The 24778-nt window shown below is 37.9% G+C and overlaps 1 protein-coding gene across 3 annotated transcripts in view; it reads right to left on the bottom strand.

Moving 5' to 3' along the window:
- STK32A (serine/threonine kinase 32A) overlaps positions 1 to 24078 on the bottom strand; it is a 154006-nt gene extending 129928 nt beyond the window's left edge. For all 3 annotated transcript variants that reach the window (XM_074379670.1, XM_003933978.4, XM_074379666.1), the window contains exons 1-2: positions 23880 to 24078; positions 19758 to 19905 (exon numbers count right to left, since the gene is read on the bottom strand). In XM_074379670.1, coding sequence (XP_074235771.1) covers positions 19758 to 19766 — 9 coding nt within the window. In that variant the 5' untranslated portion in view covers positions 19767 to 19905; positions 23880 to 24078. The remainder of the gene's footprint in view (positions 1 to 19757; positions 19906 to 23879) is intronic.
- Positions 24079 to 24778: the final 700 nt, after the last annotated feature.

Below are 24778 nucleotides of genomic sequence, written 5' to 3' on the forward strand. Positions count from 1 at the left end.
AAGCCTAAACCTGGAAGAAGCCGAAACCCTGAATAGACCAATAACATGGTCTGAAGTCGAGGCAGCAATAAAGAGCCTACCACCCAAAAAAAGCCCAGGTCCAGATGGGTTCACAGCTGAATTCTACCAGACATACAAAGAGGAGCTGATACCATTCCTTCTGAAACTATTCCAGACAATCCAAAAAGAGGGAATTCTTCCCAAATCATTTTACAAGACAAACATCATCCTGATACCAAAACCCGGAAGAGACTCAACAAGAAAAGAAAATTTCAGGCCAATATCCATGATGAACATAGATGCAAAAATCTTCAATAAAATACTGGCAAACCGATTGCAACAGCATATCAAAAAGCTCATCCACCATGATCAAGTAGGATTCATCCCGGGGATGCAAGGCTGGTTCAACATACGCAAGTCCATAAACGTAATTCACCACATAAACAGAACCAAAGACAAAAACCACATGATTATCTCGATTGATGCAGAGAAGGCTTTTGACAAAATTCAACAACCCTTTATGCTAAAAACCCTCAATAAACTAGGTATTGACGGAACGTATCTCAAAACAATAAAAGCTATTTACGACAAACCAACAGCCAATATTATACTGAATGGGCAAAAACTGGAAGCATTCCCTTTGAAATCTGGCACTAGACAAGGATGCCCTCTCTCACCACTCCTATTCAATATAGTACTGGAAGTTCTAGCCAGAGCAATCAGGCAAGAAAAAGAAATAAAGTGTATCCAAATTGGAAAGGAGGAAATCAAATTGTCTCTATTTGCAGATGACATGATTGTATATCTGGAAGACCCCATCATCTCAGCCCAAAATCTCCTGAAACTGATAAACAACTTCAGCAAAGTCTCAGGATACAAAATCAACGTGCAAAAATCACAAGCATTCCTATACACCAGTAATAGACTTCAAGAGAGCCAAATCAAGAACGAACTGCCATTCACAATTGCTACAAAGAGAACGAAGTACCTAGGAATACAACTAACAAGGAACGTAAAGGACCTCTTCAAGGAGAACTACAAGCCATTGCTCAACGAAATAAGAGAGGATACAAACAGATGGAGAAACATTCCATGTTCATGGTTAGGAAGAATCAACATCGTGAAAATGGCCATACTGCCCAAAGTAATTTACAGATTCAACGCTATTCCCATCAAGCTACCAATGACCTTCTTCACAGAACTGGAAAAAAACACCTTAAACTTCATATGGAACCAAAAGAGAGCCCGCATAGCCAAGTCAATTCTAAGCAAAAAGAACAAAGCAGGAGGCATCACACTACCGGACTTCAAACTATACTACAAGGCTACAGTAATCAAAACAGCATCATACTGGTACCAAAACAGAGATATAGACCAATGAAAAGAACAGAGGTCTCAGAGGAAATACAACATACCCACAACCATCTGATCTTCGACAAACCTGACAAAAACAAGCAATGGCGAAAGGACTCCCTGTTTAATAAATGGTGTTGGGAAAACTGGTTAGCCATGTGCAGAAAGCAGAAACAGGACCCCTTCCTGACACCTTACACCAAAATTAACTCCAGATGGATTAAAGACTTAAACATCAGACCTAATACCATAAAAACCTTAGAAGAAAATCTAGGCAAAACCATTCAGGACATAGGTGTAGGCAAGGACTTCATGACCAAAACGCCAAAAGCAATGGCAACAAAAGCCAAAATAGACAAATGGGACCTAATCAAACTCCACAGCTTCTGCACGGCAACAGAAACAGTCAGTAGAGTGAATCGACAACCAACAGAATGGGAAAAAATTTTTGCAGCCTACCCATCTGACAAGGGGCTGATATCCAGAATTTACAAAGAACTAAAGCAGATCTACAAGAAAAAAACAAACAAGCCTATTCAAAAATGGGCAAAGGATATGAACAGATACTTTACAAAAGAAGACATACAGGAGGCCAACAAACATATGAAAAAATGCTCATCATCACTGGTCATCAGAGAAATGCAAATCAAAACCACATTGAGATACCATCTCACACCAATTAGAATGGCGATCATTAAAAAATCGGGAAACAACAGATGCTGGAGAGGATGTGGAGAAATAGGAACACTTTTACACTGTTGGTGGGAATGTAAATTAATTCAACCATTGTGGAAGACAGTGTGGCGATTCCTCAAGGACCTAAAAATAGAAATCCCATTTGACCCAGCAATGCCATTACTGGGTATATATCCAAAGGATTATAAATCATTCTACTACAAGGACACGTGCACACGAATGTTCATTGCAGCACTGTTTACAATAGCAAAGACCTGGAACCAACCCAAATGCCCAACGATGATAGACTGGATAGGGAAAATGTGGTACATATACACCATGGAATATTACGCAGCCATCAAAAACGATGAGTTCACGTCCTTTGTAGGGACATGGATGAACCTGGAAACCATCATTCTCAGCAAACTGACACAAGAGCAGAAAATCAAACACCATATATTCTCACTCATAGGTGGGTGTTGAACAATGAGAACACATGGACACAGGGAGGGGAGCACTACACACTGGGGTCCGTTGGGGGGAAATGGGGGAGGGGTGGGGGGAGGGGAGGTGGGAAGAGATAGCATGGGGAGAAATGACAGATACAGGTGAGGGGACGGAAGGCAGCAAACCACACTGCCAAGTGTGTACCTATGCAACAATCTTGCATGTTCATCACATGTACCCCAAAGCCTAAAATGCAAAAAAAAAAAAAAAAAAAAAAAAAAAAAAAAAAAAAATAGTCTACCATCTCTTAAAGGCCAGTTTAAAAAAAAAAAAAATTAAAACAACTGATTATTTCCTTGTATGCAGTCACGCCAATCTGATTATTGGTGCTTTGTAAGAATTTCCTCTTAAAGCAGGTCCTCCATCTCTTGCTTATGATGTTATTTATTTGGTAAATATTTCACATATACCACACATTAAATTCCAGTGCACTGTATATTCTCAGTTGATAGCAAATTAAACCAATACAGTCTGAATAAGTTCAAGATAAGATAAATTTCAAGATAATGTAAGACCAAAGTAAGATAATTCTCCAGAAAGGAGAAAAAATAATCAAGTAAAAGTCTTGCATGCCTTTTTTGGCATGTTAATTTGCTTTACAAATTTGAGGCTTAAACATGACACTCCTCAGGGCTATGATTCTCTAAAAGCAAAGTCAATTTGGCATGGAAACAATTAATGTTTGGTTGGCCATATGTCTGGCTTCTGCTCTCCAGTCCAGAGATGATTTTCTATTTCAGTATAGCTGAAAGTCCTAGGTGCAGTAGAGGCTTTCAAAGACATTGCTCACTGAACTTGGTCTGTGTTCATTGACAACAACATAGCGTTACTTACTGCTCACCAAGTAACAGCCATTGTACTACGTCCTAGGAGTAAAAAGCCCCAGGTTGCCTGCCCTCAGGGGGCCTACAGTCTAGTGGGATAACAGGAAAATTCATAGTACCTAATACCTAACATTCAAGTAAGAAATACCCATCATTAGTTTAAATATGTTACATATATTATCTTAATTGTGTGCCAACTCTGAAACAGTATTACTATTATTGACATTTTTTTTAGCTGAGCATACTGCAACCCAGAGAAACTGAGTACTTAATATACATTACCCATGAGATCCTATTTTGATTACTCTGCAGGCATCTCAGTATACTTCTGAAAATTTAATTTTTAACTTTTTTTTTTAGCAAAATAGATTCAAGTTCCAAATAATATAAGCACTGGAGATCTGTAACGGGAGCATGTTGTAGGAAAAGCTGACCTAGTCCCGGGAACTCCAGCAAAGCATGCTAGAGGACATGATTACAACCTCAGAAAAACACTGCAAGGGGCTTGATATTCTATTCTTTCCTACAGATTCTCTTAATTTATCTCTGCATTGGAGTATCAAGAAGATAATTTCCCAGGAAGAGATGAAACATATAAATAAATAACTTCAATATAGTGTACATGTATTAAGACCCACATGGTCCTGCCGTGATTCCCAAATACGTCCACCCATCAAAATCACACAAATACATGTTTTTAAATTCAGATTCATGGGCCTTATCTGAATCAGACTCTCTGGAGGCTGGACCTGGAAATCTGTATTTTCAAAGATCTCTTGAGGATTTGGTTAAAGCCTGCCTAGAACTAGTCTGCAGGTGTTTATAGGAGTTCTAAGGTGGGAGAAGTCTCTTCCTACTTTAGAATATAAAAAAGCTGCAAAGACAGGCAGCATTTTAACTGGGCCTTGCAGAATGCATAGGAGTTCCAAAGGTAGACAGGCAGAGGAGGGCAGGGAGGATAGACTCACCTCGAGGTGAAAGGTTCTCAGCAGATAAGTATTTATATAAATTTTGACTCAATCAGTTTCTTAGATCTTCCCCTCCACCTTGCCTCTATCCTTATGTGTTGAAGCAATTTAGTGTCTGTAAATGATTGATGATAGAGCAGCTGCTACCTGCACTGTGCTGCATCTTAAGTCATAGTTAATAATTATATTACTATCTCTTAAGTAGCATATATATATATGTAGGCACTATCCAAATACCTTTCCAAATATCCAAAAATATACATTATCTTATTTACCCCTTACCAAAACAACATGAGGGTGGTAATATTATTATGATTACTTTATAGATATGTTATGTAAACCCAGAAAAGTTAAACTCCACAGGGTCGAGGTTTGGACTTAAATCTTACTTTGTGTGGCTCCAAGTTCCATGATTTTAATATTGTGATGAGTCCTAAAAGTTTCTGAATACATAATGGTGGCTATGAGCATGAAACTTTGGATTTGTATTTGGCTATTTGGCTGTACTACTTATCAGCTATGAACTTTATTTAGCCTCTCTGAGTTTCAATTTCTTCTTTCAATTTTGATCAGTTATAATATAGGTTCTAAGGTTAGAATCAGGACTAGGTAAAATAAGCCATATTAAAAGTACTTATCAACCATTTTTGGCAGAGAATAGGAACTCAGTAATGTATTATTGTTACTGCTATTTATGTTATTGCTATTGTTACCAGATGAATTACCTTTGTATCAGCTCATAAGGTTGCCTCCCTTGCCAAAATATTAAGCAAAATAATGTTAGGACTTCACACAGGACGAACAGTGCCAAGAATATAGACTCCATGAAGGCAGACACTAGGCCTGTCATGTTCATCACTATATCCACATCATCTAGAACCATTTTGGACACATAGCAGGTGCATAATTAACATTTTTAAATTAAGGCACGAAGGAATGAGGAACCATCATGAAAGTTTATCAAAAAAGGATGGCTTTGGAGGAATATATTAAATACTTTCCTTTATGTTGATTTCCAACACGTCATCATTCATATAATATGTACCTTCTAAGAAAAGTCTTACCAACATTCTATTATCAAAGGACTCCTTAATGAGCTAGGCAATGAAGTCTTCATTTGAATGTCGTTCTAATATTACAGCTTCAGATTTCTCTGTAGACATTGGATTTACATCTTAAAAGCCTCATGCACTGATTTACTCTGAGCTCAAAGCATTAAGAACCACCATTGCGATGGTGGACCCCATCTACCTCACAACCGCTAACTCTCCTAAGTGAGGACATGGATGAAAACCCTGCAGCAACTGAAGGATAATTAACGTTGGGAGTTAGAGGGTATTTGCTTTGTCAGGGCTGCATGATCTTTGAACAGAAATAAATGTATCTCACTATGGCAACAGAAAGGTGCTGACATTAAATTACGGTCTGCCACATACCTGGTCAGAATGGAGATAGAATCGGCCCCTCTTCTAAGTCCTGCTGGCACTTTACCCATTTTTAAGAAGGAACATTGCATGATTTTCCAAGGAATGATGGAAAAGGACAAAATTTAAGCACTGGTTAAAAAGAGAGTTCTTCTGCTGGATTTTACAAATCTCCATGAATGAGATGAATGTTTTATCTATCATGCTGCATTCTCAAATGCAGTCAGTTACAAAGAAAGGCTCACTTACACCCTTTTAAGATAGTCACATCAAGATGATAAAGAAGCTGAAGTCACTTCCCTAGAAGCCACAGCTTTGCTGGCAAGTCAAACCAACAAATATTCATTGAGTATTTGTGTACCCAGGACTTTTGTAGGCACTGATGAAAAAACATAAGCTTGGGATTCAGTCACACCCCCAGGAAATTTACCCTCCCCAAATAGAGAAGGAGAACTGTGTGTGACTCATTTAGAAGTCTGACAAGACAAAACCTGAATAATCAAATGTCCCTTGTTTCATTTTTGTAAGTTTATTTTGCTATAGTATATATATCTTTGCAATCCATTCTCTCATCTTTCTGGAATTGGATGGATATTAATAAATGCGTAGATAGACAGTAAGTAAATAAATGACTCAATGAAACCAATGAAGTGTTAGTTTGTCTAGGGTACAAAAGAGGCACTATGGACCTTCAGAAATGGGAGAGAATGGTGAGGCATGACAATTTTCCCTCTTGGATTCTAACAAAGATTGAATGCTTTTATGAAAGAGAAAAATGACTCGAGTCAGACAGACTTGCAGTGGAATCCTAGCTCTACCACTTACAAGATACTTGAAATTAGGAAACTTAACTGTCTTTTCTGAGCTTCAATTTCTTGTTTACAATGAAGGATATCTATCATTGTAAACAAGAAATATATATATATATATATATAAAATACTATCAGTATAAAAATACAGCAAAGTAAAAAGAAAAACAAAACCATCCAAAGATAACCACGATTCATATTTTGCTCTATTTCAGTCTTTTTAATTTTTTTTCAAGTTACTTATCTAGAGCTACCTATATTTTTTATAAAACTTAAAGAATCAAATAGTTCTAAAAGATTTGTTATTTTTTAAAAAGGATAAAATGACAGTCCTATGATCCCCTTACCCCCCTTCTATTATCTCTCAGCCAAGAAGCAACCACTTTTACCTCTCTTTAGCCATTCATTGAGTGATCTCCACCACGTCCCTAAAGAGTATAATTTTATTGTCCTTTCTTTTTCATTTTAGTCATTAGTTATTGAATATTCAAGGTGGTAGATGAGGCTTTAGCTTACATTCTTCCTTCTTTGGTTTTACCATAACATACCCCCATCTTTCTAATGCAGTTGTATCTGTCATAATAATTTTGATTAGATTAATATTCTGTATATCCATTATTATGAATACACAAATGTTATGCTCAACTGAGTTGTAGTAAACTATCATTAGTTTTCTTTTCTTGAACAATGTTCTGCTTTCCCTGGAATTAGTAATTGTCTTGTTTACACCTGTTGACTTTTCTATATCTCTTTCCTAATGCAATCCCAGACTCTTCTCCAGTTGTCTAGTTCCCTTTCATCATGCTGTGGTGCATCAGTCACATTGTCATCTTCCTGAAAATGTCTCTCCTCTGACATAATCCAGCCTGGACTATTTGTCTCTATTGCTGCACAGCTGCCTTCCGGGGATTCCCTTCACCATCACCCTGGAGATTTCCTTTATGCCTCTTTAAGGACAGATTCCCGGCTCTTGCATGCAATGCCCCCTTCTTTCTTGTTTTAATGAAGAACATTTTACAACAGCTTTGTAAGAAGAATTGCTTGGGAGATAAATTTTTTGAAATATCATATATCCATGAAAAATATTTTTATTGTATTCACTTGACTGATAGTTTGGCTGACTGTTGAATTCTAGGTTGGAAATTGTTTTCCTTCAGAATCTGAATACATTGTTCTCCTTATTTTCCAACTTTTCACACATTGCCATTGAGAAGTCTATAGCTATTTTGATACCTGATCCTTTGGATGTAACAGTTTTCTTTTCTAGAGCCTTCTAGTCTTATATACTTGTGTTGAATGTTTTGAAATTTTATGAATTTTTCCATTGTGCTGGGCTTTTAATAGGCTCATTTAATCTGAAAACTTATGTTCTTCAGTTCTGGACTCTTATTCTTAAAATATGTAATAATGATCACCCCCCTTCCATTTTCTCTTTCTCTCTTTCTATGCCTATTACTTAGAAACTAGAACCCCTCACTTGGCTGTTAATGTTCTTATATTTACCCTTTAATTTATATCTTTGCTTATTATTCTGGAAATTTTCTTTAAATTTATTTTCTAAATCTTCTTTGGATTTTTCCATTCATGCTGTAACTTTTTTTCCCAAAGCAAAAATTTGCTGTCTGAAAGCTATTTTCTTGGTACCTATGTTTCCGTTGTTGTTGTTTGTTTTTGTCTGGTTGTTTTTTGATTGTCAGCGCTTTCTCTTACTTCTGATACTTTTTGTTAATTTTTTCCCCCTGTTCATTTGTTTTAGTCTCTATCAGCCCTCTAATATTAGAGGGCTTTTCCAAGTGCCTAAGAATCTTTGGTTGTCTACTTATATTTAAGTGTGGAGACCTAAACCCCTGTTTGGACATTCTGAGTATGTGGTTCTTGCCAGAATAAGCTTATATAGTGTTGCTTCTAGCTATCGCCTGGATGTTGAATTAGAAAATCTCCAATGTTGATAACTTTAAATCTTCCTTCTTGGATTGGTCAAAACCTCCAGAAAATATTCTATCATTCTCTTTACTGGAGGGTGAGTCCCTGGCTGCCAGTATTCTCAGATCCAAGTGGGAAGAGAAGGCTGGGTGCCCCAGTATCCAGTATGCATTTATCTACCTGATGCCTCCATTTGCAGCAAGACATCTTCTGCACTCAGCTTCCCCACTAAGAAAGCTTCCTCTCCAGAGGATAAACCATAGTATGGAATGGAGAATTTTTTTTTTCTTTTTCTTTTTCCAAGGTGGTAAATGGGACATGACTAGTTTTTAAATAGATATCTAAAGAACCTCACTTATTTCAGCTCTCCCCCTTCACCTCTAGCTCTAGAGGCACATGACAGTGCCAATTCCTGAGTCTTTGGAGGGTTCTATGGTGTGGGATTCGTTGGTTCTCAGCTTTTCCTTCCGGAAGCTCAGGACTCAGTTATGTTGGTTCCAGTTCTCTGTCTGCTTTCCAGTTTCTGCATTGTTGATAGTGAAGCTCCCCTGCTGTCTCCATCTTGTGGGTTTAAATCTTCAGACGAATTCTTTCCTATCATATTAGGAAGATCTTCAGAAAGGAATGGACATAGAAGAATGTATTCTATTCAGCATCTTTCCCTAGAAATCTTGCTTTTATTTTTTTCTGATATGTAAAATAGGCATAATGATACTTATCTTACAGGAATATGGTGGGCATTAAATGAGATAATATATATTAAAAACATATCTAGAGTATAGCAGACACTCAATAAATGGAGGCTATTTTTGTTCTTTGAAGGATGAACTAACTATAGGAGCCAGAGGTATCCATCACTTTATCATTCACTGGCTTTGTGACCTTGACTAGTGTTTTAAAAAATCATTTTTAGACACATATTCTCACTCAAATAAGGGGATCATAATAATTTTCTTGTTTATATCTCAGGATTCTCTTAAGAGTCAAATTAGTAAGTGGATGAGCAAATATGGTGAAGTGTAAAGCACTCTCCTTGAGCTTTGGAGGCAGAGAGAAGTGAGGTGAAGTTTCTGCCTCTGCCTCTTCCTATGTGTGAATCAGGACAGGTTTTCTCACCTTGCTGAATCTCAACATCTGCTCTTTAAATCAATGTGGCTGACCATTTCTTCACCATTTGTGATGACAGTAAAATGAGATAACCTAAGAAAAATGTCACATTTTGAGACCTACTCTTGGAAAGCATTGGTCATTCTCAATCCACCTGGCAAATACCTCTCAATTTTCTCTCTGACTCAGTGCTAAGTCTTTAAAATTGAGGGTCTCCTATAAATCTATCCCAAGACAACTATGAATTGTTAAATATGAGTGCAAGCACATTCTTAAATTTGGGGGGATAGCATGGACTCCTTTAGCGAATACATGAGTCTTTTTTCCAAAGAGAAAAAATAATGCAAATATACAAAATAAACTTTGTATATAATTTTCAGAGTTCCTCATAATTCCACTTGTGAATTCCAAGTTAAGAATCAGATTTCCTCTAAATAAAACATGCTATGCTCTAAACCAAAATCCTGACATAAAACTTTAAGCATAAACCTCCTTCAGAAATCTAGTAATAAAGCACTTTGGAAACCTTCGGATGTGAAGCAAAGTGCTGGGCATTTAACCTGCATTTTTTCATATAAGCCTTATCAGCCCCAAAATACAAGTGACACACTGAGATTTGAAGACATGTAGAGATGTAACTAATTCTCAAGCTCATAGAGTTGGTAAGAGTTGAAGCAGCCATGAAACCGAAGGTGTCTCCCGAAAACCTGTGTTGAAGTTCTAACCCCTGGTATGTCAGAATGTGAAATTTATTTGGGAATGGAGTTGTTGCAGATATAACAACCTTGAGGCTACAAAGGTGAACAAAATAGCAGAAATCCTTGGCTCTCGTGGAGTTTACTTTCTAGTGGGAGGAAAAGCGCAATTAATAAAAAATTAAGTAAATTTAAACAAGAAATATGGTGAAAATCAGCGGGTAGGAGATAGGGGTTGCAAATGAAAACAGTCAAAAATATTAGCAATGGTTATTTCTGGGCTGAGGCATGATGGGAAATTCTTTCTTCTTGATTTTATTTTCTGAGCTTTCTACAACTTACATGCATTCTTTCTACAATTGTAAATCTTGCTTTTAGCTATGCAATTTAAAGACACATTTCCTAAAAATAGCTGCAATAAAGTTCATCTACCTTTATATCAGATACCACCAGAAATGTTAACTATAGGATATTTCCGGACTATATAATACTCTTGACATCATATCTGGACTACCAGGAAACCCATTGAGGAAAGCAAGCATGCCAATTCTAGTTATTGATTAGGAATATAAGACTTAAACAGAAGATCTTTATAATACTTCAAGCCTTATTTTAGAGCCTTTTTACTGGTATGTTATACTCTAGACAGAAAATGAAGAAGTTATCAGAGTGGCAAAAACTTCAATATTTTATAAAAATAAATAAAAATTATCCCACAAGGTGTCATATTCATTAAGTTGAGCTAAAAATGTTGAAGAGTGAGCAATGACAATGATGATGATGAAAGTGAAATAAATTGAAATAAATTGTTTTTGTTTTTAGTGCGATGGGGACCTGCTTAGTTGCCCAGGCTAGTATGCAGTGGTGCAATCACAAATCACTGTAGCCTTGATCTCCCACCACCATACCCAACAAGTTAAAAAAAATTTTTTTTTGTTAGAGATGGAGTCTCACCATGTTGCCCAGGCTGGTTTGAAGTCCTTGGCTCAAGTGATCCACCTGCCTCAGCCTCCCAAAGTACTGGGATTAGAGGTGTGAGTCACTTCAGCTGGATCAAAATGAATTGTTAAATACATGGATAAAAAGCATTCAAATTGTTGTCCTTAGAATCCAAATGGGTAGAAGAAACTAAGCAAAGCTCAATGAAAGAAAAGTTACTCTATATAGAACCCCCAATACTTCATTAATAATGTGGTCTAAGGCATATGCATGTGAGTTACAGCAGAAGTGAAGATGAATGTCACTGTGAAATGAAATTATTTTTAGCTCTCTGAGAGTAAGATTTAGAGTTAGGCACATAATGGGTGTTTGATGTATTCTTGCTGAAGAGCAATTCCCAATGTTTATTAACATCCTAAGAGGATAGCTATAACTGAAATAAATGGGATTCATTTTAGATCAAGATTCAGGATCTAGCCATGTGACTATCTGACTTAAGGTCAGTGGCTTAATCTTCCTGTGCCTCAGTCCAGTCCTGCCATGTTTAAATGGAGGACTGATCTGATGATAAAATGATAGCAATAACAGCTAACATTTATTGAGCAATTACTGTGTGCCAGTCACTAGCTTAGTGCTTTACACGGCCAATCTTTTTATTCTCATAAAAACTATGCATAAATACTAAGCACACATACATACAAGAAATGACATAATCCTAAACCTAAATTTTTAATAGCTTTCCTAAGTTGGTGGGACCCTTATACATTGTCCTAATTTTTCTCATCCACTGTAGACTAATGAAAGCTTTGCTGTACTTGGTACTTGTCCTCAGAGAGTGACTGGGACCACTGATTTAATCTGTAACCCTCTGATGCCATGACATTAGTTAAAGTTGAAGGTCAGCTCTAGAGCCTATCACTTAGGGTCCACTGATTTAAAAAAAAAAAGTCACTTAACTGGCTCACCAGCCCTTCATTATTACAAATGGTTGGCAGCAAATGATTGCCGCTAACACTTGAAGAGCTTGGTGGGTCCTTTAAGAACATAACTGGAACTTCTCCAAGGAGCCAGCCTCCAAGGCCAATTGATGGCAGCTGTTTGCACTGTCAGCCCTTCCCTTTTTGAAACAAGGTACCCCAGGAAGTCTGGGATTTATTGACATCTATGCCTGGTGCCAAAACCAAGCAATGGGCAGCAAAAGTTTCTTTTCCTGTTGCTAGACCCCACTTCATGCATTTGCTCAGAAGTTAGAAATACATCGACAATTTCTTTCAAACGAATTGCAAAGTAGAACAGTGGGGCAGGATGAGAGGATTAACACCAACTGTTGGATGCTCCTCAATCAAATAACTGTCGATAGTAGGAAGCAAATTCTGCCTAGTCATATTTCAAATGCATTACAGGTTGTAACCATTTAACTGAATTTAGGTTGTGTATCCATTAAATAATATATCTTACAAATATAGCATATTTTACACTCCAAAACACTAGATTTACTGCCCAAGTAATTCCACTGGCTCACACTGATCAACTGAATGACAGTCAGTGAAGAGTCAATTGATTAAGCATCTGCAAAGAACAGATTCTAGTCTTGGTGTAAGACAAGAGGATTATGAGTGGATATTAGAAATCTCCTAGAGCATGTGAAGAAATGTATGCAAGATGCTCAGAGCAGGAGTCAGCCCAATATGGCCCATGGGCCAGATCTAACCCACCATCTGTTTTTGCATGCTCATGAACTAAGAATTGTTTTTACACCTTTTTGGGAGATGGAGTTTTTCTCTTGTTGTCCAGGCTGGAGTGCAATGGTGCGATCTTTACATGTAAAAATTTGTTGCATTTAAACCAGGAGGAAAAATCAAGGGAAAGATGTTTCTAATAGAACAAGAGTAGCTATGATTACAACCTTTCTTTTCCCAAACTGGGACCCACAAAATGTTATGAGCCACAAGGAATTAAAGGTTTTTCACAAAAAAATTATTTCATTTTGAAATAAATATTTAAAATATTAGAAGACGGAGATTTCAATATTATAGGTCATTTCAGAGACTTTAATATACTAACAAACACTGGAAGTTCTAAAGGTAGGATATAGGTTTGCTAAATTTATTTGAGTTGATTCTCCTAAACAAGTATTCATAATTCACTGCTCAGAGAACACTCCAGCTGGAATCACTAGCTCAGTGTTTGTGGTCTGTTTTCTTGGATTTCTAGTTTGTTTCTCCTTCGTGTGGAGAAATAAAGCCCTTACAAATTAAAACAGTTGCCATAAATTGGACTTGAGGTTATTTATGACAAATGCCTTTACTAAATGTTAGGTTGTCCAAGATGACTTAAATTTTTAGGAAGCCAATTCTTGCTGGAGAAATTTTTCTTTTAACTTTTTCAACCGTTCTAATGCAAAATAGTAAATACAAGACAACATTAATCAAGGCTGATAAGGGAAAGTCAAAAATTCATTTGCCTATCCAGCTGAGTGCAAATAGGGCATACATAGACATTAAAATAACAAAAGAAGTTTTCAAATGTCCTTCATAGCTGGAATCAATTTAGCAACATCCTATTTCTTTTGGATTGCAACCCTGTGGCCAATTTTCTTGGCCCAACATTTTAAAGGATCCCATTGCCTCTGTCACTGAAGATGCTGGAAAACTGGAAACAGCCACATATCCTAGGAGAAGAGTGTTGCCAAATAAAAGTGGAACACTGAGTTTTCAGCAAGTCCAAAGAATAATGCAATAATTGAGTTCTCTCTGCAAAACTCAGGACATTGATGAATTCTTTGGAGCAACTTTTTAAACTAAGTCCAAATTTTCTTAGCCATAATACTCTAGAAGAAGGTTGGTTGTTGATTTAACTAAGCCAACTTTATCACCTTTACATTTTTCATATAAACTTGGATACATATGTTACTCATAATGACTGCAAGGTTTTCCCTTGTTGCCTAGACTCTGAATAACAAGTCCACTTTCTCCTGTAAAGATTGCTTTTTTTCTAAATCAGTCTGAAGACCTCAATATTGGATTTTTAAAATGTTCATTGTTTAAAATATAAGAAAGCAAGCAAAACCATACCAACCAACCAACCAACCAACCAACCAAAAAAACCTAGTGCATTCAGATAGAGAAAATAAAGTAGACTAAAAAAAAAATGGTTATAAGTATTAAAAACAAATATTACTTGCACACCTATTCTTTGATTTCAGAAAACAAAAAAATGTTTTTCTGCATCATTAATTATTTCTCAGAATATCCACATGTTGGGAATGGGGAACAGTTTTCACTACATCTGTTGATCAAATGAGATTACTTATGAGTCCGTTTTAGACTTAAATCAGAAAAAGTAAACTTCAGTTATTTTCATCCCAATTAGTTATTGATTTTGCCTTAAACACAAACCTCAGTGAGAGCAAAAAATATATCAGATGAGATTATGTTTTTGTGCAGTCAATAACTGGGCTTCTTTTAAAGTGTTTTTATATGGGTTTTAATAGAATCCATAAAATCTACCATTCTGTTAATCCAATCAATAGAATCATGAGTAGGCCTAATCAAGCATGGCATCGACAGAGCTGCATTTAATCAATTGTGCTTCTCTCAGAAATTAAAGTACTTTGAAGAGTTCACACTAGGAAACTCTGATGTTAGTAAATAACACTTAATTAGCATTAATTGGGTGGTTACTTTATGTGCAATTCTTTACTAAGTGTTTTACTTGCATTATTTATTCAGTCCTCACAAAGACCTAATGAAGTATGCCCAACTATTACCTTCATTTTACATATAAAGAAACTGAGGCTTTACAAAGGTTAAATAACTTTCACAATAGAAATTCACCCCCCCCCCCCAATTAATTCATTAGTAATCATTTAGGTTTGGAGACTTCTCTCACAGCATCTCAAGTTTCCTTAGAATATCTTATAATTAGTCAAATTTACTCTAGTGTCTGATAATGGTTAACCAGGCTATACCCCCTTTGACTCTTCTCATAGAAACATGTAGATTACTGACATGTGACACAGCTGAGATTTGAACCTGTGTATGCCTTTCCAATACTCTAGCCCATCATGCCAGGCTGTGCCTCATTACTAAAACACAAAACATAATTAGGCAGAGGACAGTATGATGGTTCCTCAAAGAGTTAAACAAAGAGTTACATGATCCGGTGATTCTACTTCTAGGTGTATAACCAAAATAATTGAAAACAGGGACTTGAACAGATATATGTACACCAATGTTTATAGCAGACTTATTCACAAAAATCAAAAGGTCAGAACAATCAGTGTCAACTAATGAAAAGACAAACAAAATGTGGTATATCCATACAATGGAATATGACTCAACCTTAAAAAGAAAGAGAATCTTGACACATGCTACAACATGGATGAACCTTGAAAATATATGATAAACGAAATACAGCAGACACAAAAGAACAAATATTATATCTTCCATTTATGTGAGGTACATAGGGTAGTTAAATTCATAGAGACATAAAGTAAAATGGTTGTTAACACGGACTGGGGAGGGGATGGAATGGAGATGTTATTGTTTCAGGGGTACAGAGTTTCAGTTGAGAAGATAGAAGTGTGCTGAAGATGGGTAGTGATGATGGTTGCATGATAATGTGAATGTACTTAATGTCATAAACCATATATTTTAAAATAATTAACTGGCAAATTTTATTATATATGTTTTACCACAATAATGAAAAAAATAATTAGGACTTAGATTTGCCCTAAAATATAAATGCTAAAACCAAAAAACAAAGCAATAGTATGATTTGAGATCTAATTTATGAAAGATACCTACAGTAATCAAATAAGCAATTCTCACTCTGTTACCACGTTGAAGTACAGTGCTGCCATCTCAGCTCACTGCAATCTCTGTCTCCTGAGTTCAAGTGATTTTCCTGCCTCAGCCTCCCAAGTAGCTGGGACTACTTGGGTGCACGCCACCACGCCCAGCTAATTTTTTGGTATTTTCAGTAAGACAGGGTTTCACCATGTTGGCCATGATGGTCTCAATCTTTTGACCTCATGATCCACCTGCCTCGGCCACCCAAAGTGTTGGGATTACAGGTGCGAGCCACCAGATCCCGCCTGTAAATCTTATACTTTGTTTTCACTGAATAAAGATGAACATAAGTAACTAATAAAATGATGTGTTCAATATCAGATATCAGATGTAACAACATGAAATACAAGTGTCAGGATGAATTCTTGCAAGAGTAGCTTATCTCAAGGGATATCCAATAACATCTTATCTTGTTCCTTAATAACCTTCAAAGTGAACAAAAACACTTTTTCCATGAGATAGAATTCTTATAACACTACTTGGGACAATTTGTTAAACTTTATTCTCATATCTATCTATTGAAAATATTAAACAGCTTGAAGAAAATATTAAACAGTTTTTTTAAATGACATACTGGATTCTTTTCAGCAGTATTTTTAAAATAATTAATTTGGCTCATTTTAGTGCCCTTGGTTCTGGCCCAGTTTGATTATGTATATAAAAATATGGATATCAAAATGACATGGGCATTAGTGTTCTCTGATTAGTCAGTGTTTTTTGGTTGTTTTTTCCTGGTCAGAAGCTTCACAGCTTCACAGCAATCAGATAAAATCTTACCTTGTGCTCAATTCAGATTTATGCAAAGAGCCAAATGAACTTTATGAAATGTACTGAATTTTAAAGAAAAGTAAATTTCCTGGAATGGCAGACTTTTTCTCTCAAAACTCAATGATCTTTTAATCAGATAAGTTAATACGGCAATAAATACAGTCTCTTTGACAAACTCGTGCTCATGAGAGAATGTTAAGGTATAGGCAATTATTCAATCCCAATTTTGTCATTATTTGGATTTTGGACTTGTTTTTCCTGTCCTTGAACTATTCTTTTCATGTGATTTCATAGCTGGCTTCTTCTCATCTTTCAGGCTTCAGCCCAAATGTCACCTCTTTAGAAATGACAACCCCAACCACCCTATCTAAAGTGGCCTTCCCACCATCACTGTCACTCTCTGTAAGATCACTGAAAGTCATTTCCTTGGTGGCACTTTAAGGCACTGTGAAATTGTCTGGTTTATGCATTATTTACTTATTTATTGTCACCCTTCCACCATCAGAACATGGGCTTCACAAAGACAGAGCAAGGACCGTCTTGTTTCCTCCTCTATTCCTCATGTCTAGAGAGTGACGAGTTTCTAGTAGGTGGACTTACCCTCCTACTTCCTTAGCCTGACAACTGTGTGCGTAGACAGATAGAGAGCCTAGCATCTCTGGGAAGTATAGACTTGTTGCTGTGTTCAGATCTTCCCTTTATGGCTGTTGCATTCATCTCATTGGACTAAGAAGCCGGGCAACAAAAAGGTGGTGACCTAGAGGGTGTTAAGAAAGACGTATCTGGTCCCTAAGCCTAACTCCTCCAACCTGGTTTTCCTAGAGTCCCTTAAGGTAACTAAACGGGGGGCGGGGGGTCCCTTATTTATCAGTTATCACAATGTTTTCGATATGCAGCTTTCTTGTGCACCCCACAGGAAGAACACCTGGCTGAGTCAAGGAAGAGTTAGGCATTTCTGTGTTTCCTCATCGTAATGCTATCCTAATATCTTCAAATGACACATAGCCCTAGCAAGTTAAAAGCATGCAGCTGACCTCTCTTTTCCACACCACTCTCTGACGACCAGCCTCATGTTCAACATTAACTCTGAGTCCACAGGAAGAAGAGTAAACCAAATAAATGAAGAGCAAGCCTACTTGTTTTTCCATTTTAAAGACAGTAAAATCAAGTAATATCACTAGTCTCTAGATCTTTGCTTTTACTGTTTGATAAATTAAAGCAAGGCAACAAAAACAGCAATGAGAAGAAGTTTTCTTAAGACCCCTTTCTAGCTATATAATTTCAAAATTCCTAGGAACTGTTTCATAGAAATAGTAAGGATGGGCCTTCAAACTGACAGTGAATAGCTTGAAACGAGACATCCTGATCAGCCATATATTTTGTTTTTGAAAGAATTTCCATCCAAAGATTCAAAACTAAGATTGCTGACCCCAACTACAGCAGGCATAGTTGTCCCCAATCATGACAATCTGCTAATTCTCCTTTTTTTGGTAATAAAACAGAATTACTTATTTTTGGAAGGTTCATGGCCACCCAAGACAACAAACTAAATTTCCCTTTTGTTTACTTGCACTTACCTAGATACAAGAGAAATTGTATGTAGGTAAGTGGAAGTGAACAAACATGACAAGCCAGAGCAAATCCTTAAAAGAAGTGGGCATAACCTCCCCGACTTTTCACCTCTGTCACTGGCTGGAATTTGGTGTGGTGGGTTAGCCACCCTGAGGTTACCACTCTAGAAATGGGAAGGTAAGGAAAAAGGTAAGCTAGTTGGCATCAGAGTCCCTAACTGGCTGGAACCACACATCATCTGGATTACTTATGCCTAGATTGTCACATGAGAAAGAAAAACATGTCCATTTGGCTTAAGCCACTGTTATTTGTAGTTTCCATTTCAGCAGTTAAACTTGCATTCTAACACAATAAACTTTCCTTGATGATTTAGAAGCTTCTTCAGAATTCACAAAGTTGCTTTAGGATCTCAAAATGATAAACTTCTTGAGTTGGAACGAACCTATCGCCTCACTTTATCGATAACGAAATTGAAGATAGAGTCAGTAAATAAACTGCTTGAGCCTAACAAGTAACTGGTAGTAGGACTGGTTTCAGATTTCCTCAATTTCAGTACATTCTTTTCCTCCCTGTTCCAATGAGCAGAGCTCTCTGGGAATTACTTGAAAGAGCTCCCTCTCAGAGAGGTCTGGAATACTTACTACCAGGGGCCTGGGGCATTTTTTTCCCCAGACAACCTATAAACAGCTGCCACCTGCATATGCCAATGCCGTTCATACTTACATATAGACAGGACAGGTCTCATGAGGAGGCATTGCCCAGTGCCAGCATGCCTCACTGATGGGAGAATCAGGAGGACTCATGCCTTTTCTCTTGTCTTGATGAATCTGGCCTGGAAACTTTCCCTTTCCTTAAATAAAACTGATTATTTTTTCTATGACATAGCATTATGGGATTTGCCTAGTATGCAAATGCTTGGCAGTTGGAAATTCAGAAGGAACAGCTTCATTCTATAATATTATGAGCACTGGTTATCATTCATGTATATGTTGATAATATATTTTCTATAACAATGAGCAATAGGGGTAGCTTCAACTGCCAAGGAACAGCACAGAGGACAAACAAATCATTTAACTATCTACCACGTGTCCAACCGTAGCTCCCTTTGGACAAAGGACATTGATATGGTGGAGATTAGGAAAGCTGCCAAAGGTCCCATGGAAAGTGGAAGGTAAAACCTAACTATGAGCCTACCAAGTTCTCAGGCTTAATCATGCAGCTCTGCCTTTTTCCTTCAAGGTCCTACAGACCATGATCATGCTTTACTTATGAAACTAGAAGGGTATACTTGAATTTTGCAAAATTCTGTTTTTTACATGCCATTATCCCACATTTCTTACCCTCTTCATTTTCGTCAAACACTGGCGGTTTGCTCGAAGTGTTGGCTCCCATGGTTGAATCTGCCTAGTCCTGGATCCTCGAGTTATACTATCCTGGCAGAAACACCCATCTTTGCTCAAAACATGTCCTGAAGCCTTAGTTGGATATCTAGGATAGGAAAAGAAATAGTATCTTAATAATATGGTATACTCTAGGCACCCCGAGTACAGACTGTGGCTGAAACATTAACCTCATCTGTATCACTGTAATGAAGACTTTTGTGTTTGAAAACCATGATTTCAGAATAAAAACCTCAGGCACCAGGAGAACACACTGCATGGGTCATCAGTAGCAGACCTAGACTTATAAAATGGGAGGAAAGCAACGTATTTTTCAAAATGTGTAGAAAAGTTAAAAATTAAGTCAGCAATGCTTTATTCAACAACTATAAAATAAAAATATTACTGAGAAAATACACTGATTTTATACTTTCTTCTTGTTATTGGGTGGTCAACAACAAAACTTTATTTTTTAGTAGTAGAGGTGCATTAACTATCTCTTTCTGCTTGCCCTGCAAGATACTATGACATAAAAGAAGAAAGTTGTGGGTTGGACTTTACTATACCAGCAAATTGCTGAATTTCAGTATGTTTCTCTTTTTCCTTCTTCTGAACTTGGAGAAGATAACGGTCGTTTCTTCAATGGAGAGCTGAATGTGATAGACATACATTTAACTCTTTTATATTAAGTTAAATGTGTAATATGCATATATATAACTCTTTGTGTTGTATTTATGAACATATAGCTCTATGTATTGAGTTACATAAATGTATAATATGCATATACTTATCTCATTATATATTAAGTTAAATAATACACATGTATGTATAACTGTTATATCATATTTAAGTATGTTATATACATTTTTATATATATAACTATATATTGAACTATGTATTACATAAATGTATGACATACATACATTTAACTCAATACATAAAGCAGTTTCATAGCGTAAGTGTTCAAAACTGTTAGCCGCTCTATTTAAAGAGGCTCAAATTAAATTTAAATTAAATTTAAAGAGGCTCAAATTAAATGATATGTGTGAACAAGAAAAAATCCTGAAAAAAGTATTTATGGCTTTGCTCCACTTTAAAACATAATGGTAAAGGGAGGCAGCATTCTGTGTTCCAATCCTAAAACTGACACTGATAAAGTCTTTGACCCAGTCACTTAACCTCTCTGTTCTAGAATGGGGGCAATAACAGTGTCTATCTCAGGAGTGACAAGTTGGGATCCTTATAGGAGCCAGGCAGATAATGCAAATGAGTGAGCCAGACCAAACATTTAACATTAGCACATCGGGCAGACAATGATGACATTGGCTCCATCCAAACAAAGTAATGGCTCTCAAATCAAACAGATTGTCACCACATGGAAACATGGGCCCAGATCTTCAGATCTACCGGAAGAACGGGTAAAGCTCTAGATTTTGCACAAAATAATATTTTAAAATTCTGCTCAGCTATCTGGCTTAGGGAAATTCTATGCTTAGCACAAGCATGGTCATGGATGCAGACAATGAGACAGTGTATGTAAGGTAACTGGCACAATGCCTGGCACTTAATATGCAAGGAATGAATGTCAGCTCCTGCTATTTCTAAGAGTAGCAGAATTTCCTAATTGTGTCTTTTTAAAAATAGTTGATTTCCTCCTGAGCTCTTTACATGTGAAGGGAGTATCGATTACAGGCAGAATTGAAGAAAGTGTTAAGAATGAGTTATTGAAAAAGAACTGAGGAACCCCTTAAGCAAGTGGAAGAAAAGCTCACTTTCCCATTAGGAAAATGTAAGTAAAGCATTCTTTTGAAGGCAGATTTATTAAGGAAATGCCATTTTTCATATTAAAAGCCAACTGCTGGCAAAGTGCCTTATGGACTTTAACAAGAATCATTAATAGAGAGCAAAGAGAGTCAGCAATTAGAAAGCAACCAATTAAAGGGTATGGGAGAGGAAGTGAGCAGTGGCAGGTGGCCACAGGTGGCTGAAGAAAGCTCGGTGGAATTATTGAGATCCAGGAAGATAGAGCTCAACTATTTCTTCAAGTTAAAAAAAAAAAAAAGGCCTTTAACTCCAGTGGACAAGGGAGTTGAGAAGTAAGTGGGATGCACTTTTTATGGTGAGTTAGGGAGAAGCAAATGGAGGTGTCCTTTGTGCTTTATTATGGCATTTAAAATCCAAATGAGAGAAAGTATAAGGACTGAACCACTGATGGCACTAGAAAGAGATGAATGGTCCTAAAGGGAACATTGATTTTAAGGAATTGCAATTGTTAACTGCAGGCAGCGACTACATTCTCATTTTATTTTGTGCTTAAAACCTGAGTACATGTAGTTTTCACACTGCACCCCAGTCCTGTCATTCTTACATCATTCTTCACACCTCAGCTTTTTCAAGTAGTCTGTCGTCCTGCAACATTGAGATGCACCAAGCATTGACCTTGCAAGTTGTCAAATCAGAAAGAAAAAGACGAAGGAATATTATAGCAATTTTCCATGTTTCAGAGTTCCATTCTGATGCGCAGACAATTTTGTTCACCACAGACCCAGTGATTTTTAGTGGGAAGATAATATGCAAACAGGGAACCATTTTTGTGTATGTCTGGGGAAGGGGGAAGCAGATGGAACTACTGGGTGGTGGTTTAGTATCTTCTTCATTGCACCTAACATACACAATCCAGTTTAAAATTATTTTTCATTTTCTCTCCCATGTGGATAACCAAATTAGATTTTTTTTTTCCACATCTAGAAAGAAATCAAACTTTCTCTGGCAGGAAAATGGAGACATATCCTTTGCACTCTGCTGAACACAGCCCAGTAGAGTTGTAGGACTCTTTCACCAAACCCCACACCCTTCCTGATCTCCTGGCACTAAATCTGCAGTGTTACCTAAGCATCATTTTGGGATGTCAAGAGGACAGCTACCATCCATGAAAATGAAAATTCAAAGCATATGAAATATAAAACAAAGAGAAATTTGGCTTGCAGGGATGCAGGGAGTTTTCAGAGTCTACCTTGACCTGGCCGATTATCAGATTATTAACTGGGGACTAGTTTGCTAATACCGACATTTCATCTTCTGCCTGCACTTTTGGGGGCTGTCAACAGGTAAGCTTCTGTAACCACCAAGCCTCCCTAGGTGAAGAGGTGTGGTCTTCTAGGTCTGGAAAACATAGGGGGTGATGCAAGAAAGTTGCAACTTTTGACTGAACTTTTTAGATTTCATTGTCACGGCATGTGCATAGACACACCTTACTTTGTTTGCATTTGAAAAACAAAACTTCTTAGATTAATAAATGTTTTAAAATAAGAGAAAGAAAAAAAAAACCATGAAAAACACCCAAGTGAATAACAGTGTCTCAATTAACAATTGTTTATATTTTGTCTTCTTTACATCATCATTTTCATTTTTAAAAAATTTTAGGGAAATATTTTTTCCATCTTAATCCTAATGTCCAATTGACTTCCCTTTCACACTTTCCAAAGACAGCCACAATCAGGGATGTGATATACATTTTACAGTACCCGTTCTACGATTTTACAAACATGACAAGTGTTTTAAAATAAGTCACCTAAATGGCACAATAGAGTGAATATATTTTGTATCTTGCTGTATCTATCTACCGTGATACTTCTGAAATCTAGGTACAGGCATGCCGATCCCTACAGCTCTGACCTCAGCTTTTTAAGAGCTGCATAGCAGTCCGTTGTGTGAATACAACACATTTTATTTTTTCGGTCCTGGGGAAAAATGTCCTGGTGAAGATGAAGTCAGTCATCAAAGGCAGCTAATTTTTGCTTGTTTAGATGCTGGAGAACAAGCAGAAACACCTCCACTCACTTATCTCAACCCAGCAAATATTTATTGAAGTCGGTCTGGGTCTGCACGTGAGTCAGTACCAGGCTGGGGAAACTGGGTGGTGTGCAAAATAGCTAGAATTGGTCCCAGCCCGCATCTAGTTTTGTGAGTTATCCTGATAAGCAGCCTTTGTCTTCTCTTCTCCTTAAACTTCCTAGCTTCCCATCAGGACCTTTAATATGCTGGTTTATTGTTATTATTTGTTAAATCTAGATCACCACTCACCTAGTCTCGATTCTTCCTTCATTCCTCCCCTGAGGCTCGGAACGATGCTTTCAACCAGGGAGCAGGTGCTAAGAGAAGAACTCCAGAGCAAGGAGCAAGGAGCAGGAGCAAGGAAAGGCACCTTTGTGCCTCGGAGCGGCGGCAGCTGCGAGCGCAGGGCTGGGCTGGGCTGCGCCGGACTGAGCTGGGCTGGGCTGGGGCGGGCACCTGCGGCTGCCGAGGGGTCCGAGCGCCGCCCAGCGCGCAGCTACCCCGGGAGGGGCGGCTCCCCGGCCTGGGAGGGAGGCGGGAGCTGCTTGCCAGCAGGCGTCCCCACTTAGCGCTCTCCCCAGACTCGGCTGGGTAGTAGCCTGGGTGAGCGCCAGTCGCCTGGGGTCCGTTTTCCGCCGGCGGAGGCTGGACAAGGACCCTGGGAGGGCGACCTGGGAGGAGAGGGCTGCGGGCTGGGGTCGCGCTGCGCCTGGGCTGGATCTGGAGCCGCCAGGATGCAGAGTGCGCACCAACTTCGCGGGCCGTGCTCGGGTTCCCCTGAAGAGACGCAGCCAGCGCCACCGAGGTGGTGGACTTGGGGGTGGCGGGTCCCAGCCTGCAGATCTTAGAAGGGGAGAGGCAAGATTGCCATTAGGACTTCCCTCGGGGTTTTGACGGGAGACCAAGAGAAGGATGAGAATTTTTACAGGATCCCAAGAGGAAAGACCCTTTAAGGACTGTGGGCCGGTAGATTTTGTTTTCTGTTTTATTGAAGAAGGAACTGAGACACGGAGACGGAAAATACTTGTCCAGTGTAGCATAACAGTTGGTGGAGAGAACCTTTGGTAGGCCCAGGTCACCTGGCTCCCAGCCCCCAATTTTCCCAGGCACCTTAGTTGACCTTGACACCTGCGCGTGGAGGTGGGGGC

Source organism: Saimiri boliviensis, chromosome 1 (assembly GCF_048565385.1).
Source record: "Saimiri boliviensis isolate mSaiBol1 chromosome 1, mSaiBol1.pri, whole genome shotgun sequence".
Taxonomy (NCBI): domain Eukaryota; kingdom Metazoa; phylum Chordata; class Mammalia; order Primates; family Cebidae; genus Saimiri; species Saimiri boliviensis.